The sequence below is a fragment of the Megascapheus bottae genome, chromosome 26, assembly GCF_031878675.1.
Source record: "Megascapheus bottae isolate mThoBot1 chromosome 26, mThoBot2.hap1, whole genome shotgun sequence".
Lineage (NCBI taxonomy): Eukaryota > Metazoa > Chordata > Mammalia > Rodentia > Geomyidae > Megascapheus > Megascapheus bottae.
The window spans coordinates 15,100,034-15,118,364 of NC_143534.1; the positions used below are offsets into that span (position 1 = coordinate 15,100,034).

Here is an 18,331-nt window from a genome sequence, read left to right on the forward strand (position 1 = left end):
TTCCTTGAATATCAGTTGCCAGATAGTGGGAGAGAGCAAACAAAAACTGGAACATTTCTTACAGTGTTTGCTGATGTGTGGAGATACTCTTTCAGTGCTTTATGCCTTGTTCTTGGCCCTCACTTTCTGCTTGCACTGTACTGAGATTCCAACCAAAGATGGAAGTTTAGTCTTTCAAATCATTTCTGGGATTAATAATCTCTACTTTAGGCATACCAGTTTCCCAGAAAATCTTTCTCCCTACTTTTTTCTTCTAGGGTTTTAGCAGTCTTATCATATGTCATGCTCTTTATGTTATATGCTGTAGAGTAATATGAAGTACCACTTATCTGTTCTGAATGTGTTTTAGAGAAGAAAACACATTGCCTCCCCCAGACCAACTCTTTAGAATAGGGTTGGAGAGAATTCTTTGCATGTAATTTTCCCTGTTCCTTCTGAAATCAGAGACCAGGGAAGTAGCTTATGTCTTTAACCTAAGATGGTATGTACAGGTTAAGGGAAGGTAAAGGTGGAAAAGATTTCCTGTTTTTAAATTCAGTATTCTCTTGGTTATTGCAAGCCTTTCTTGTTTTCCAGAGTGAGTGCTGATAAGATGGACTTTGTGAATTCCTGCTTAATTTTTTTAATGTTTATATTCTGTTGGAGTTGCCTTCTCCACCGTATGTTTTGTACTAAAAACGTTTTGCTGTTATTATATATAGGATATATACTAGATACATATATAAATATATAATATGTGGATGTGTGCACATTCATGCATGCACGATGTCAGTATTGAGGCTTGAATTCAGGGCCTGGGATTGATCCTTTATCTTTTTTACTCAAAATTAGTGCACTTGCTCCATTTCTAGTTTTTTTTTGGGAGGGGGTGGTTCATTGGAGATGAAAATCACATGGACTTTCCTGCTGAACTGGTTTTGAACCTCAGTCCTCAGATCTCAATCTCCTGAGTAGCTAGGATTACAGGTGTGAGCCATCAGCTTCTAGATATATTTTTACTTTTATGTTCTTTTCCTTTTGTTTTTGTTGGTGCTGAGTCTCAAGCCTAGGGCTTGGCACATATTAGGCAAACACTGCCACTAAGCTACATTGCCAAATTTCCAATCTTTTAAAAAAATAGTTTGAGTTCAATTTATATATTCCAAAGACTCTACCAGGCAGTATTTTACTTTTTAATATAAACAATTATAAGAATCTATGCATTTTTAATGAAATAAGGTATTACTATTTCTTTTTCTTTTTTCTTTTTTTGCCCGTCCCTGGGGCTTGAACTTGGGGCCTGAGCGTTGTCCTTAGGCTTTCTAAAGGCTAGAGCTCTGCCACTTGAGCCACAGTACCACCTCCAGCTTTTTATGTGGTGTCGAGGAGTTGAACCCAGGTCTCTGTGCATGCTAGGTACTCTACCACTAGGCCAAACTCCCAGCCCGGCGTTACTATTTTATATGGTCAGTATCCACTAAAAACTGTCATTTAGTTGTTCAACTCAAAGCTTTGGGCAACATTTTTCCTATTATCTGAAGAAAATTTTCTTGTATTCTTGTAATGTTTTCCAAAGTATTTTTTGGTTTATATAGTTGTTTGATAATTTGCTGTTTGTTTATATTATATTTATACAAGTTTTTAATGTGGTTGGTATGGATTTGGTTTTATTTACTCGAGTTTTAGTAGTTCTATACTCAGTAGCTTGCGGACTTATACTAGAAGTTTTTAGGTATTACCTGTGAGTGTGTGTGTGTATGTGTGTCTGTCTGTCTGTCTGTCTGTCTGTCTGTCTGTCTGAGTTGTGGGGTTTGAACTTGGGGCTAGAGTGCTTCCCTCAGTTCCTTTGCTCAAGAGTAGTACTCTGCCATTTTGAGCCAAAGTGCCACTTGTAGTTTCCTGATTTTAATTGGAGCTAAGAGTTTGATGGACTTTCCTGTCTGGGTGGCCCTCAACTGTGATGCTCAGATCTTAACTTCCTGATCATGAACCACCAGTGCCCCCTTAGCATTCTTCTTCTTCTTTTTTATTTTTTTGCCAGTCCTGGGCTCGAACTCAGGGCCTGAGCACTGTCCTTGACTTTCTCAAGGCTAGAGCTCTACCACTTGAGCCTCAGCACCACTTCCGGCTTTTTTCTTTTTCTTTCTTTTTTTTTTTTTTTTTTGGCCAGTCCTGGGCTTGAGCTCAGGGCCTGAGCACTGTCCTTGGACTTTCTCAAGGCTAGAGCTCTATCACTTGAGCCTCAGCACCACTTCTGACTTTTTTCTATGTATGTGGTACCAAGGAATCGAACCCGGGTCCTTGTGCATGCTAGGCAAGCACTCTACCACTAGGCCAAACTCCCGGCCCCAACTTCTGACTTTTTTCTATGTATCTGGCACCAAGGGAATTGAACCCGGGTCTTTGTGCATGCTAGGCAAACACTCTACCACTAGGCCAAACTCCTTGTCCCCTTAGTATGAGCCTCAGCACCACTTCTGGCTTTTTTCTATGTATCTGGTACCAAGGAATTGAACCCAGGTCTTTGTGCATGCTAGGCAAACACTCTACCACTAGGCCAAATTCCTTGTCCCCTTAGTATTCATTTTTTGTGTCATAGTCTTGTATGTCCCTCACTACATGTATGTTAAAGGTATTTATCATTTTCATATCTGATCTGCCTTGTGTGTATTTTCTTCTCACTTACTTTGTTGTCCATTAATTTCATCCATGTTCAGAACATGGTTAATCTTCTATTGAGTTCCTAATTTCTGATTTTTCCTTTAGAATTTCTATTTAATTTTCAGTTTTTAGAAGCAGTTTTTAATTCTGCTTTATGCATATTTTGTCACAAGTATACTTATTTAAAAACTTTTACTTTTTTTTGCCAGTCCTGGGGCTTGAACTCAGGGTCTGAACACTGCTCGTGGCCTTTCTCGAGGTCAGAGCTCTACCACTTGAGCCACAGCACCACTTCTGGCTTTTTTCTATATATGTGGTACCAAGGAATCAAACCTGGATCTTCGTGCATGCTAGGCAAGCACTCTACCACTAAGCCAAACTTCCCCCCATCCCCACCCCACACTTATTATTGCTATCATTGGGTGTTGTCCAGAATGCTACCATTTTGTAAGTCAGGTATTGAGTACATTTCTTCTTTTGGACATGATTACTCCTTCCTTCCCCCTACCATCCCTGCCCACAAAATTACATGACCTTTACTTATTTAAAAACTTTTATCTGCTATCTGTAAAGGACAGATCAGTTTTGATTTTCTTGTTGCTGCCAGCTTTCATTTATGGTGTCTTCTCTCAAGTTTGGTACATTTGGCTGTTTTGGAAATTCTGATTAACACATTGCATAGATTACTTGTGGCTGACTTGTTATTTTCCTTTTTTTATTTACAGGATACCTGTAGTCTAGTACTACCCTAATGAGGTTTTAGAATGTGGGATGTTGAAAGAACCGGAGTGTCTATGGAGGACTTAAGTACTTCTTTGTTCTCAATGCTGCCCTTTTAGTCCTTTAGTTATAGAGTTGTTAAGGAATGAGGAGTTTACTGGTTCTTTTTTTTTTTCTTTTTCCCCTTCCCTTTGTTGTATTGGGGTTTGAACTCTAGGACTTGTGCTTTATAAGGCAGTCACTGTACTACTTGAACTGTATGTCCAGTTGATTTTATAATTTTATACTAACTTTTCACTATTAGTTTTGATTATCTTCAGTCATCTTTAAAACAAATGAAACATTGATATTCAGTATCAATTGTGAAAATATTTCAAATGGCTACAAAAGAGTAAGATGATAATATAAATTTAAATCATTACAATACTATAAAATTATTGATATATGATTAAAAATGTTAAAAGTTGGTTTTTTTGCTTGTTTGTTTGTTTTTACTGGTTTTGGGATTTGAAAGTAGCCTGAGAACTCTCACTGAGCTACTTCTGCCCACGGCTGGTACTCTACCACTTGAGCCACAATGCTGTTTCTAGCATTTTCTGAGTAGTTAATTGGAGATATGTGTCTCACAGACAACTGGGGTGGGGGTGGGGGGACGGACTAGCCCTGAACGTAGATCCTGATATCAGCCTCTAGAATAGCTCAGTTTACAGGTGTGAGCTAACAATGCCCAGCTTTTTTGTTTTTGAAGTGCTAGGGATTGAACCCGTGACCACTTTTATTTTAGGCAAATTCTCTGTCTTTAAGTTACATCTCCTTGCATAGGCAAGTGATTGATCAATGAACTACACCCACAGCCCTTAAAACATTTGAAGTATAAACTGGATAAACCCTTCCACCCACCCATTCATCACAAGTCTGAGGATAGAACCTAGAGCTTTGTAAGTAGACTACCACTGAGTCATTCCACTACAACTGTTTAAAGTGGTTTCCAAGAGTAGTGTTGACCTGGCATCTGGCATATAACTACCCAAGAAGATGGAGGCAAGTGGATTTCCAGTAGAGTGCCAGCTTTGGCAAAGTTAGGGAGACACACTTGCTCTTGTTTATATTGTTTTGTATAGTATTGAAGAAAGGAGAAGTGATTAGCAACCCTTGTTTGTGGTGGTTTGGCTATTGTGCAGAACTAATGAAATGTCATTGTAGTTCCTTTTCTTAGTCATCTTAAAAAGCTCTTTTCCAGAAGCATTAACTTCATTTTTGATAAAAATTTTAAAAATGCTTACTACCTGCCTACCTATTTATATTTATTTATTTATTTTTAGGTTGGGCTCATGTGGTTTGTGCCCTGTATATTCCAGAGGTACAATTTGCCAATGTTTCTACAATGGAACCAATCGTTTTACAGTCTGTTCCACATGATCGTTACAATAAGGTACAGTGGATGTTACTTTATTACTGTTTGAATACCAGGTTTTTTTGCTTTAAAATTAGGAGATGGAAAGTAAAGGCTCTTTTTTTTCTTTTTTTTTTAAACTTTTAAGCTTAAAAATTCTAGAGAGATTTGGGGGAAAAATAGAATTACAGTCTTACAATGCAGTTATTAAAACATGTTACTAAGACTATGGGACTATAAAAACTCAAAATTGTGTCATTTTTTTAATGTTTATGGGATATTTTAATCATTATATATTTGTCCTTTAAAAATGACTGTCCTTGGGCTGGAGGCCTGGCTCAAGTAGAGAATACCTATCTAGCAAGTATAATGCCCTAAGTTCAAATCCCCTAGCCCCTCCCTCTCCCCAAAAGAAAGAAAATAGTGACCATTTTTGCTTTTTTGAGTGCCAGAGTTTTATTAGATTTCAGTTAATCTTTAGTTGTCACATATTCATTATAGTATGATGCATTCTTTCTTACAAAATAATTCTAAGGCAGGCGTCGGTAGGTCATCCTTAGCCACCTAGAAGGCAGACTTCTGAAGAGGATGGTTTGAGGAAGGGAAGCTTGTGAGACAAGCCAGAAATGGAGCTGTGGGTGCCAGCCTTGAGAAAAAAAGCTCAGAATAGTGGGATGCTGGTATAATCCTGTACAGGTGGTGGAAAGCCTGTAATCTTAGCTACTTAGGAGACTAAACTCTGGGAATCACAGTTCCATGCCAGCCCAGGCAGGAAAGCCTGTGACTTCACCAATTATCCACCAAAAAAACTGAAAGTGGTGCTATGGCTCAAGGTGGTAAAGTCCTAACTAAGCTTGAGGGGAAAAAAACTCAAGGAAAGAGCCCAGGCCCTGAGTTCAAGTCCCATGACCACCAACAACAAAAAGCTCTGGAATGGTGCTCACGTTCTGAGATCAAGCCCCAGGATAGCACAAAACAAACAAAATCCTAATAACTCTGTACCAGAAAATTACATAGCTTCTCTCAAAGTTATATGTCAAAATTTGATTTTGCTTTTGGCTTTTAAATGGAAAAACAATGGGACTGGGAGTGTGGACAAGTGGTAGAGTGCTTGCCTAGCATGCACGAAGTCCGGGTTCGATTCATTGGTACCACATACATAGAAAAAGCCTGAACTGGCGCTGTGGCTCAAGTGGTAGAACTCTAGCTTTGAGAAAGCCGAAGGACAGTGCTCAGGCCCTGAGTTCAAGCCCCATGGCTGACAAAAACAAAAGAAGCAAAATCAAACAACAAAAACACCTTACCTGAGTGCTGTGGTGTCAATTTGTAGTCCCAGGTACAAGTGAAGTTGAGAGAGGAGGAAGGCTTGAATTCAGCGCTAGCAAAATTAGTATATCTACATTATTATTCCACTGTTCTCTTCTTTGGAAGGTTTTCTGTTATACATGTGGCTTTAAATATAGTAATATTTAAGTGAAGGTAAATATTTCATCTTGGAAGATTCATTGTAGTCAATTTTGAGATCCAGATACTTTCATATTAAAAATCGTATGTAGCTAAAGTTATTAAAACATTTGGAATTGGAGAGTATAAGGATAGGACAAAAATTTTCGCTCTCTTCTCCTAACCACTGTCTCCCCTTCCCCCTTTTTTTATTTTTTTTGTGGATCTTGGGGCTTGAACTCAGCCTGGGCTCTGTCCCTGAGCTCCTAGCTCAAGGCTACCATCCTACCCTTGGGCCTAGGTGTTGTCTCTGAGCTCTTCAGCTCAAGGCTACCACCCTACCCTTGAGCCAAGCTCCACTTCCCATTTTCTAGAGGTTAATTGGAGATGAGTCTCAGGTCCTTTTGTGCCCAGGCTGGCTTTGAACCTTGATCCTCAGATCTCATCCTCCTGAGCACCTAGGATTACAGGCATGAGCCAGATTTTTTGGTTCTTAATTGGAGATGAGCCTCACAGACGTTCCTGAGGAGGTTGGACTTGAACTACAGATCTCAGCTTCCTGAGTAGCTAGGAATACAGATGTGAGCCACTAATGCCTGGCTGACAAAACTTTTTTTTTTTTTTTCTGGTCAGTTCTGGGACTTGAACTCAGGGCCTGAGCACTGTCCTTGGGCTTTCTCAAAGCTAGAGCTCTGTTACTTGAGCCATCGCACCACTTTGGGCTTTTTCTATGTATGTGGTTCTGAGGAAGTGAACCCGGGTTTTCGTGCATGCTAGGCAAGCACTCTACTACTAGACCAAACTCTCGGCCTCTGACAAAAACTTTTGTAAAGCTTCTATTGAGATACTTGTTGATTTTCTTCTGTGTATTTTGCCTATATATAGGTTTATTTATATTGTTCACTTTTTGAGTCTCCCCTCTCCCTCCCTCTTTCCTCCTTCCCATCCTTTTCTGTTGGCATCAAACCTAGGGCCTTGCACATGGTAGGCAGGCAAGTGCTCTGCTACTGAGCTATATTACTTCTTTGTAATTTATTAATCCTAACATACATATATATGTATATGTAGTTTTTTCTTTTCTTTTTTTTTTTTTTTTTTCTGGTCCTGGGGCTTGAACTTAGTGTTTGGGTGCTTTTCCTAAGCTACTAGTGTTACTAGATTTAATAAACTGTAATTAGTACTTAAGTGACCTATTCTTACTATGGCTAGTGTTTTGTGGCTCAGGGTGACCTCCTTTTCTATTGTTTAGCTTGTTGATTACTGGCAGGAGTCACTGGCTAGCAGTGCCTTATTATTGGACAGTCTAGTTAAGTGTCTGGCATGTACTTTACACCATTAGAATCTGTGTCAACGGTGTGAAAAATACTTGGGAAGCTTCATTGTTTTGTGTAAAATTGCCCTCTATGATGGAGTTGCCAACTCATACTACATTAGTAGTGTGTAAAATTGCTCCTAACCACGTTTCATGTTAAGTGCTCTGTGTGCTACCATTAAAAATGCTTTTAGATGTTCTTCATATATGTTAATTGCCCTTGCATGTTTATTTATTTATGCTAATGTAACTTTATTTCTTAAATGTGTGTTATGAGATTCCCTCCCCCCCAAATTTTAATGATTTTCTAAATTGATAAACTGCACTTAAATGTCGAGTATCTACCTTAAACAACTACAGTAATGGTAACCCATACTAAAATAAAACATACTTCCAACAAACATTATTTTTGTTTTGAGACAGTTAAGAGTTTTCTTCTGTCATAGAACAAGGTTATATCTATACAAAAGTTCAAAATAGCTTTTTAAGTAAAAAGGTAAACATAAAACTTTAATGATGAATTTTAATCATGAAAGACTGAATAGAACTCATAACTAGTTGATAGAAGTTTCATAAGATTTGTTAAAATCAATCACATGTAATAGAACAACTGAAGTGTTCTTACATAAAAAATGTAAAGTACTCATCAAGCTGTAAAATAAATCATTTTATATATAGACAATCTGACAAGGTACTATAGAAAGTGTTTCCTGAGACATAAAGACATTTAACATTATGCTCCCTGAATTCTTCAGTTTATAACTTTGTATACATAAATACATTTCATTTGATATTTTTTTCTGCTTTTTGCATATTTTCTTAATATTCTTAATTTGCTACTTATAGTTTTGTCCAAAACTACTTATTTGCTCTTGTTATTTTGTGATATAGAGATTGAACATGGAAGACACATATTCTTTTTTTTTTCGCCAGTCCGGGGTTTGGGCTCAGGGCTTGAGCATTGTCCTTGGACTTTCTCAAGGCTTACCACTCTACCACTTGAGCCTCAGCACCACTTCTGGCTTTTTTCTATGTATGTGGTACCGAGGAATCAAACCCGGGTCTTTGTGCATGCTAGGCAAGCACTCTACCACTAGGCCAAACTCTAGGCCCCATACCCCAGCTTTTAAACATTTGCCTTTTAACTTTAATATGAAGTTTTTGTTATTGCAGCAGGTTGTGTTTTTCTAAGGCAGAAGTTCTAATTTTCTTTTCCTTACTGTTTCTCCCTTTAATTCTGCGCAATGAAAATATTTCTGTATATGTGTGTGTTATATTTGTTAAAAATGTTTTTCCTAGTGGCGCTGTGGCTCAAGGGGTAGGGTGGTAGCCTTTGAGTGGAAGAGCTCAGGGACAGCACCCAGGCCCAGAGTTCAAGCTCCATTACTGACAAAAAACCAAAAACAATGTTTTTCCTTTTCCCTTTTGAAATTACAGACTGTCCTACAGCCTTGTAGGACTAGTGCAGAGTCCTTCCTTTTAAACCAGTTGAGAGTAAAGTACCAATTTACTTCATCACCTCCAAATAATTTTAGTGTGCATATTCTATTAAGGTCATTTTCAGGCGGGGGATCTAGCTCATTGATAGAATGCCTGCTTTGTGTCTCCCAGACCATGAATTCATTTTTTAGCCCCATAAAAATGAATGAATGAATATGTGAATGATTCAGTGGGCATTCTTCAATATAATTGAATATGACTACTTAAGAAAACAACAACAACAACAAAAAAGGGGGCCAGTGGTAGAATACTTGCCTAGCATGCACTAAGACCCAGGTTCAATTCCTTGGTACTTCATACATAGAAAAGCTGAAAGTAGTGCTGTGGCTCAATTGGCAGAGTGAACAAAAATGAACAAATAAAAAAACCCAGGAAGCCAGACATTGGTGGTTGGATCACACTTGTCATCCTAGCAACTTAGGAGGCTGATAACTGAAGATTATGGTTCAAAGCCAGCCCAGGCAGAAAATCCCCGTGAGACTGATCTCCAGTTAACCACTCAACAAACCAGAAGTAGAGCGTGGCTCAAAGTGGTAGAGCCTTAGCCTTGAGCAAAAAGAGCTCAGGGACATGGCCCAGGCCCTGAATTTAAGCTCCATTACGAATCCCCCTAAAAATAAATAAATAAATTTATTTATTTATTTATTGGTGCTGCTAGTGGGGCTTACACTCAGGGTCTGGGCTCTGTCCCTGAGGGTTTTTTTTTTTTTTTTTCCTTTCAAATATAACACTCTACTACTTGAGCAACAGTTCTACTTCTGGCTTTTTTGGTGGCTAATTTGAGATGAATCTCATAGACTTTCCAACTGTGATCCTCAGATCTCAGCCTCCTGAGTAGCTAGGATGGCAGGTGTGAGCCACTGATATCTTGCCAATGGTTTTTTCTTTATCTTTTTGTCCAGTCCTGGAGTTTGAGCTCAGAGCCTGAGAACTGTCCTTGGGATTTCTCAAGGCTAGTACTCTACCACTTGAGCCACAGCACTACGTCCAGCCTTTTCTGTGTATGTGTTACTGAAGAATTGAACCCAGGGCTTCATACATACTAGGCAAGTGCTCTACCACTAGGCCACGCTCCCAGTTTTGTGTTTCCCCAATTTTCCCCCAAATGGTACCTTAACTGAGTCTACAATTTGGGTTTGTGAACAGCACTTTCAAAATCATGACTAGATAAGTTTTTTTTTCTTGATGCATATACTTGTATATACAATATTATATATAAACCGATATTGATTTATACTTTGGATATATGTCCAATAGTTGTATTTGTCATAGTCATAAAGGTCGGGTCTATTTTGAGTTTTTTTGAGAAGCTTCCATACTGATTTCCATAATGGCTGCATTAGTTGATATGCCCTCTAGGGATTCTTTTCCATCCACATTCTCACCAGCTGTGTGTATGTGTGTATATACGTGTATATATACGTGTATATATGTGTGTGTATATGCGTACGTATGTACGTACGTATATGTAAACCTACATGATGTTACTAGTATTGGCATTTGAATTGAGGGTCTCACACTCTCACTTGGCTTTTTGTTGTTCAAGATTGGTGCTCTACCAGTTCAACCATACCTTTCACTTCTGGCTTTTTTGCTGGTTAATTGGAGATAAGCGTCTCACAGACTTTTATATGCAGGCTGGCCTTGAACTGCAATCCTTAAATCTCAGCAGCTAGGATTACAGGATGAGCCACTGGCATCGGGCTTCTCAGTCATTTAATTCTGAGGCTTTTTTGATATTTTTGAGTGACTTATTATTGGTGAAAATGAAGTATTTAAATCTTTCCACCATTACTGTACTTGGCTTTATAAGTGCTTTTAAAGTCTGGGAGTTTAATGAACTTGTGTGCACTACTAGTTGGCCTGTATATGTTAACTGTAATTTCATCCTAATGGATTTTTCCCTTCATTAATGCAAAATGATCTTCTTTGTTTCATCTGAGTTTTAGTTTCTCTGTAAACAACTAGAGCAGCTGCCACAATCTGCTACCACAGCAGTTCCTTTGCTGGATGATTTGGGAGGGATTTCCAAGTATTGCCAGGTGCCTCAAAGTTGATGCCTCTGGTCTCTAAAACTTTGAATATAGCTTCCCTGTGAGAGACAGGAGGTAGATTGCTGAATATCCTATCTCCACAGTATGTCCTATGACATCCAAAATCTATGGCAGGGTGTGTCCTGTGATTCCTTGAGCCATTCATTTCTCAGGCCCCAAGTATAGTTTACTATCCAAGGTTGTACTTTCTCTCAAGATGATGTCCTACTGTCACCTTCTGTGAACCATAGGTGTCTTTCTTCACCAATGCTATTCTTGCACACTGAGTAGTTACCACTTCACATATCCATGGAGGTTTTGTTGGCTTTCCCTAAAGATAGAGCTGACAGTCTGTCTGACAGCATGTTTTACCTGGTCTGTTTTACTTTGAATTACACTCTTCAATTTCTCCTTGCCCTTTGAGGAAGCCAGGGACTGTCTTGCAACTCCTTGGTACTTTTTGTTTCACTTTAGGTTTCTGTCTCCCTGGTACTTCTTTCTGGTTCTCTTCCTATTTTTCTGTCGTTAGAATCTTAGTATCTTCTTCATCAGATTGTATTCATTCAAGGATTGACTATGGCAGATGTTTCTAATCTACCTCTCTATCCAAAGTGAAATTTTCATGTCATAATCATGAATAGAAACTCAAATAGAAGGTGACAGAAACAGAAATACAACACCTTGACATGTTGTGTGTGTGTGTGTGTGTGTGTGTGTGTGTGTGTGTGTGTGTGTTATCTATTTTCTTTTTATTAAAGGATTTTATTAACACTTTTTTTTTTGGTCAGTCTTGGGGCTTGAACTCTGATCCTGGGCACTGTCCCTAAGCTCTTCAGCTCAAGGCTACCACTCTACCCCTTGAACCAAGCACCACTTCCAGTTTTCTAGTAGTTAATTGGAGATAAAAGTCTCAAGGTCTTTAGTGCCCTAGCTGGCTTTGAATCATAAGCCTCAGATCTCAGCCTCCTATGTAGCTAGGATTACAGGAGTGAGCCACTGCCGGCAACACTGATTTTTTTTTAACATCCTATTTCAAATGTCAAGTTTAACAAGTACTGAAGAATGAAATCCCTATATGCAATAGAATGTATATCCCATCTGTGTGATCTTTTTTGGGGAGTGGGGTGGGTCATGGGGTTTGAACTCTCTCTGGGCACTGTCCCTGAGCCTTTCAGCTCAAGGCTACTGCCCTACCCTTGGACCTGGGTGCTGTTCCTGAGCTCTTCAGCTCAATGCTACCGCCCTACCCTTGAGCCACATCCCCACTTCCAGTTTTCTAGTAATTAATTGGAAATGAGTCTCATGGTCTTTAGTGCCCTGGCTGATTCTGAACCTTGATCCTCAGATCTCAGCTGCCTGAACAGCTAGAATTACAGGCTTGAGCCACCATGCTTGGCCTTTTTTCTTATTTTTGATTGACAAGTTGTAATTGTATACATTTGTACATATATGAGGCACACTATGATGTTTTGATAGATGTAGTGTGGAAACCTACACTGACTGTGCATGAGTTCTGAACCTGGAGGCCATCACATGCAATTAGTTATTAATTTTTGACATAGTCAACTTCATTGATAAGATTTTATTAATGTAACTGAATTTTCTCTCATATGACTGGTCATAATTTTTTGGGGGGGGCGTGGTTTCAGTTGTGAGGCTTGAACTCTGGGCCTAGGTGCTGCCCTTGAGTTGTTCAGCTCATGGCTAACACTCTACCACTGAACCACATAGTGTCTCTTCTGATTTTCTAATGGTTAATTGGAGATAAGGGTCTCACGAACTTTCGTGCCTGGGGTTGGCCTTGAATTGCAATCCTTAGATGTCAGCTTCCTGAGTACTTAGGATTATAGCCATGAGCCCCCAGTGCCTATGATTTTTTTTTTTTTAACATGGAAAATGGACTGGACATCAGTCAGAGTTGCCAGTGTTGTTCTTATCTCTCTCAGTATTTATGGCCTAAAGCTTCTTCCCCTCTCTACTGTTGGTGGTGTTTCAGAATATTAATGTGATGTCTAGTAGAGAGTTGGAGTGATCTACACCTTGCTTTCATACATAGTAGGCTAGCTTCCCTCTATCAAATCCTCGTAGAAAGGATTGTCTTATACTCTTGTTTTAGGAATCAATTGAATGTATGAACTGTGATGTTTAAGAAAAAGTGGGGGAGGGCGGGAGTTTGGCCTAGTGGTAGAGTGCTTGCCTAGCATACATGAAGACTTGGGTTCAATTCCTTGGTACCACATACATAGAAAAAGCCTGAAGTCATGCTGTGGCTCAAGTGGTAGAGCTCTAGTCTTGAGAAAGCCCAAGGACAGTGCTCAGGTGCTGAGTTCAAGCCCCGGACGGGCCAAAAAAAAAAAAAAGATAAAGGGAGATCGTAGCTTGTGCTTCTGCCTCATGACCTCTTGTGTCTGTCAAGCATCTTTCATCCTGTCTAGTGGCATTTTGAGACTTAAAAATAGTACCTTTGTAAGTTTTTAGTTGGACTATTTGTATTTTGTGTTTTGTGTATTTCCTTTTACTGTTCACAAAATTTAAATTTCTGTCTGGAAAAAGAATTCATGTTTTAAAGAAAAGTAGGTTTAGATGATCAACGTGATTTTCATTTCTGAAGCTAGCTATAGAAGATTCATGTTATACATGTAATTGATTTTTGTTTCATGTTTATTTTTGTTCCTTTATCTGAAGACTTGTTACATTTGTGATGAACAAGGAAGAGAAAGCAAAGCTGCCACTGGTGCTTGCATGACATGTAATAAACATGGGTGTCGTCAGGCTTTCCATGTGACATGGTAAGTATGTTTTCATAATTGTACAGAAGTGACCTTTGACTTGTAACTTGTGTAACAACCTTAGAGCTGAGCTCTGGTGGCTCATGCCTGAGATCTGAGGAAGAGAAATAAATAAAATTTAAAGTGAAATAAATTGGCTAGTCATAGGTGGCTCATGCCTGTAATTTTAACTACTCAGAAGGCTGAGATCTAAGGATCATGGCTCAAAGCCATCCTAGGCAGCTAGGTCTGTGAGACTTTCACCTTCATTTAACCACTAAAAATCCAGAAGTAGAGCTGTGGTTCAACTGGTAGAATGTTAGCCTTGAGCATATAAGCAAAGGGACGAGGCTTAGGCCCTGAGTTCAAGTACTAGTACCACCCTTTCCCCCATCCTCAGGTTTGGTATCTATGTATTACTATAGTACATTTCACTGAAAGAGATTTTATGTTTAGACTCAGGGAAATAGAGATAATTATTTTAAAACCTGGCGTGGGGGGCAGGCAGTTTGGCCTAGTGCTAAGAGTGCTTGCCTAGCATTCATGAAAGGTTGGAAGTGATAGAGCACTAGCCTTGAGGAAAGCTCAAGGACAGTGCTCAGGCCTTAAGTTCAGTCCTCACAGCTGACCTCCTCTCCCCCCTCCCCCCAAAAAAGGGCATAGGTTTGATTTCTTGTGTTATTTCAAGGAAATAAGTGGATTAAGGTAAATAATGTAGTGTCTGAGATACTAATATTGTAATAACTTTTTTTGCCTCAAGGAAAAAATAATACAGTTATCATCATTCTCATGTGACAGTGACTGTTTCTTGAAAGTTTATTTTTTCAGTACAAACTTTCAGGGGAGAAATTTACTTCGTATAATAGAGAATAGAAAATGGTTACAAGTAAAAGTTTGAGAATAGGGCCGGGAGTTTGGCCTAGTGGTTAAAGTGCTTGCCTCGCATGCATGAAGACCCGGGTTCAATTCCTCGGTACCACATGCATAGAAAAAAGCTGGAAGTGGTGCTGAAGCTCAAGTGGTAGAGCTCTAGCCTTGAGAAAGTCCAAGGACAGTGCTCAGGCCCTGAGCTCAAGCCCAGGACTGGCAAAAAAAAAAAAAAAGTTTGAGAATAATTGATATACTTTTAAGAATAAATCTATGCTTCTCTGTCAGTGTAGGCATACGTTTGTTTCCTAAGCTGGAAATATGAGCCACATTTTAGTCTTTTAGGAACAAGATTTTTTTTACTTGCATTACATTATTGCTTTACCTAATTTTCCAAAGATGGAAGTTTGGGGTGGGGGCTGTCATATAACTACTATCAGTAATTTTAAAGTGTAAAGATCATATTAATAGAATGGTTATAAACTAGCATTTTCTGCTTTTAGAAATAGAAATATCATTTCATTTCAATTCCATTCTTCCTCCTTTTCTAAATATATGTATGTGTATATGTATCTACTAACTTTAGCAAGAGCTTATCTGGATACCACAGGTTTAAAAAGTAAAGAGAGAGCTGGGAGTTTGTCCTAGTGGTAGAGTGCTTGCCTAGCATGCATGAAGACTTGGATTCGATTCCTCGGTACCACACACATAGAAAAAGCCAGAAGTGGTGCTGAGGCTCAAGTGGTAGAGCTTTAGCCTTGAGAAAGCCCAAGGACAGTCAGTGCTCAGGCCCTGAGTTCAAGTACCAGGACTTGTCCCCACTAAAAAAAAAGTAAAGAGGAACAGAAAAGCACATCTTTTTTTAAATCCTCATGCAGAAATTAAAAAAATTAAAAGCTTGGTAATGGGAATTGAGCTCAGGGCCTCTGTAAGCACTCACGACTAAAGATCCCAGCTTGTCTTCTGTTATGTCTAAGTGTGTGTCGAGGGTGGAACGCAGTACTGATGGATCAGCTGCCGCTAATCTCCAGCTCTTCTATATTGTTTTGGCTGAAGAGCACTTTTTTTTTTTTTTTGCGCGCCAGTTCTGGGCTTGACCTCAGGGCCTTAGCACTGTCCTTGCACTTTCTCAAGGCTAGAGCTCTACCACTTGAGCCTCAGCACCACTTCTGTCTTTTTGCTATGTATGTGGTACCGAGGAATCAAACCTGGGTCTTCGTGCATGCTAGGCAAGCAGTCTACCACTAGGCCAAACTCCTGGCCCCCTGAAAAGCACTTATTTTGCCTAATATACATTGAGTTTGAAACAGAGTTGCTAAGTGAGTGCTAGATGATTTCATTTTAAGAAATTCCCTTTTTATGGAGGGAATTTCTTTAAATGGAATTAAACTTTTAATGAAAATTAAAATGAATTATCTGACTTACCCATGTAATCCTAGATACTTTGGAGGTGAAGATCCAGGGGTTGTGTTTTGACGCTTGCCCAAGAATAATAGTTCCAGAGGTTGTTCCTGTCTCCCCATGAGTGGATGTGATGGCATAGTCTATGACCCCAGCCACTAGGGAGGCACTGTGGCTGGGCTCAGTGGTGGATCCCTTTCAGTCTCAGTTTCACAGGGAACCACAAGAGGATAGTACCCCAGCCCAGACTCGACAGACATTACTACAACTCTACCTTTAAAATAACTAATGCAAAGGGGGGCTGCAGACCTGGCTGAAGTGGTAGAGCATCTGCCTAGCAAGCTTGAAGTTCTGATTTCAATCCCCAGAACTAACCCCCCCGCCCCTTGCCAAATTTCCCCCTGAAAGCTGAGTGTGCTCATGAATATACTTGGGAGACTAAGGTAGGAGAATCATGAATTTAAGGGCAGAATGTGCTATCCAGTGAAATCCCATCTTGACCTTCCTCCCCCTCCCACTCAACACATCAAAAGAAAATTTCTTTTTGTGAGGATGTAATCTTCATGTAATAATAATCTATCACCTGTCCTTTTAGTGTTTTAGAACCTTTGTGTGCCACATAGATTGGAGAATTGTGATGTGAAAAATAATTTTATTTATTTTTTTGGTAGGGAAGGCGTTCTTGCTAGATTTCCCTGGCTTGGGGGTGTACCTCAAGTAGAGGCTGTATCTTCAGTCCAAAATACCATAAAACCAACAATGAAACAATACTCCCAAAACCCCAGTGAATTTTTTTGTGACACAAAAATATGAACATAATCCTCATCCTTGATATGAAAAGTTTCTTTTAAAATATGACTTTGCCGGGTACCAGTGGCTTATACCTGTAATCTTAACTACTAAGGATCTAAGGATCTTGGCTTGAAGCCCGCCCTGGCAGGAAAGTCACCAAAAAAGCAGGGAGTGAATTTCAAGTGGTAAAATGCTAGCCTGGAGTAAAAGAAGCTCCAGGACAGAGCCCAGGGCTTGACTTGAAGCCCCAGGACAACTTTCCGTATAACTTTTTTTTTTTTTTTTTTTTTTTTTGCTTATTCCTGGGCTTGGGCTCAGGGCCTGAGCATTGTGCTTGGATTTTTCTCAAGGCGAGTGCTCTACCACTTGAGCCACAGCACCACTTCCGGTTTTTTCTATGGTTGTGGTACTGAGGAATGGAACCCGGATCTTTATGCATGCTAGGCAAGCACTCTACCACTAGGCCAAACTCCCAGCTCCATCTATCTAACCATGTGGGAGTGGGAGCTCGCACGCTCGAGCGTGCATGTGGTGGTGCTGCTGGGAGTGATCCCTGGGATCCAGTACACAGCAGAACACAGCAGGCCTAGTTGCTTTCCTACAAGTGTTTAATGCTTAGAAGTAGCTTTGTGTATACTGTGGCTTGAACGTTTTATTGATGTACTTGGCCTTTATTTTCAGTGCTCAGTTTGCTGGATTACTTTGTGAAGAAGAAGGTAATGGTGCAGATAATGTCCAGTACTGTGGCTACTGTAAATACCATTTTAGTAAGCTGGTAAGAACTACTTTTGAACCTAATATTAAAATGATAATTATAGAATGATACTGCTATTAAAAGAAAAGGCATATCAACTGCTTTTCCCTGGAGTTTTTGCTTAAGAATAAATTTATATTCGAAATGAAAAGTAGTAATGGGAAAAGAGTTCATTCTGCCTTGATTCTTTTATATAGGTAATCTGAAACATTGTAGATGAGAGTGTATTAGCAGTTGATAGTATGTGTTGAATAGTATACTGGAAAAGTTTACTTGTAAAAATTTTATTTCCCATTATTTTGACTTTTAGCATATAATTATAATTTTGGATCTTATGCTTGTTGGTTTGAGACAGAGTGTTACTCTGTAGCCAGGGCTGGCCAGGAACTCATTACGTTAAGGAAAGCTTGTGGGTATTCTTCCTACCTCTGTTGGTTGAGTGCTGGGATTACAGTATGACCTGCCATGCCAGGCCCTCCGTTTGAATTTTCTTATCACTTGTTCCCATCTTCCTGGCTCATAACTTATGTATTTTTGTTTATTTGTTTTCATTTATATTTATTGTGAAGCAGTAAAGGTCTTTTTGTAACTTGGTCAGTTACCTTGAAAACAGACTTTGGGGTCTAGGGTGTGTGTGTGTATATTTGTATGTGGGTTCTTCGTTTTTTGTTCTTGTTTTTTTTTTTTTAAGATCTAGTCAGTATTTTG

At 39.3% G+C, this 18,331-nt stretch overlaps 1 protein-coding gene across 10 annotated transcripts in view; it reads left to right on the top strand.

The window, feature by feature from the left end:
• Mllt10 (MLLT10 histone lysine methyltransferase DOT1L cofactor) overlaps window positions 1–18,331 on the top strand; it is a 121,473-nt gene that overhangs the window by 32,879 nt on the left and 70,263 nt on the right. For 9 of the 10 annotated variants that reach the window (XM_090319002.1, XM_090319000.1, XM_090319003.1 and 6 more), the window contains 3 exons: window positions 4,683–4,792; window positions 13,727–13,830; window positions 17,551–17,644. In XM_090319002.1, coding sequence (XP_090175128.1) covers window positions 4,683–4,792; window positions 13,727–13,830; window positions 17,551–17,644 — 308 coding nt within the window. The remainder of the gene's footprint in view (window positions 1–4,682; window positions 4,793–13,726; window positions 13,831–17,550; window positions 17,645–18,331) is intronic. The other variant, XM_090319008.1, reaches the window with a different exon arrangement.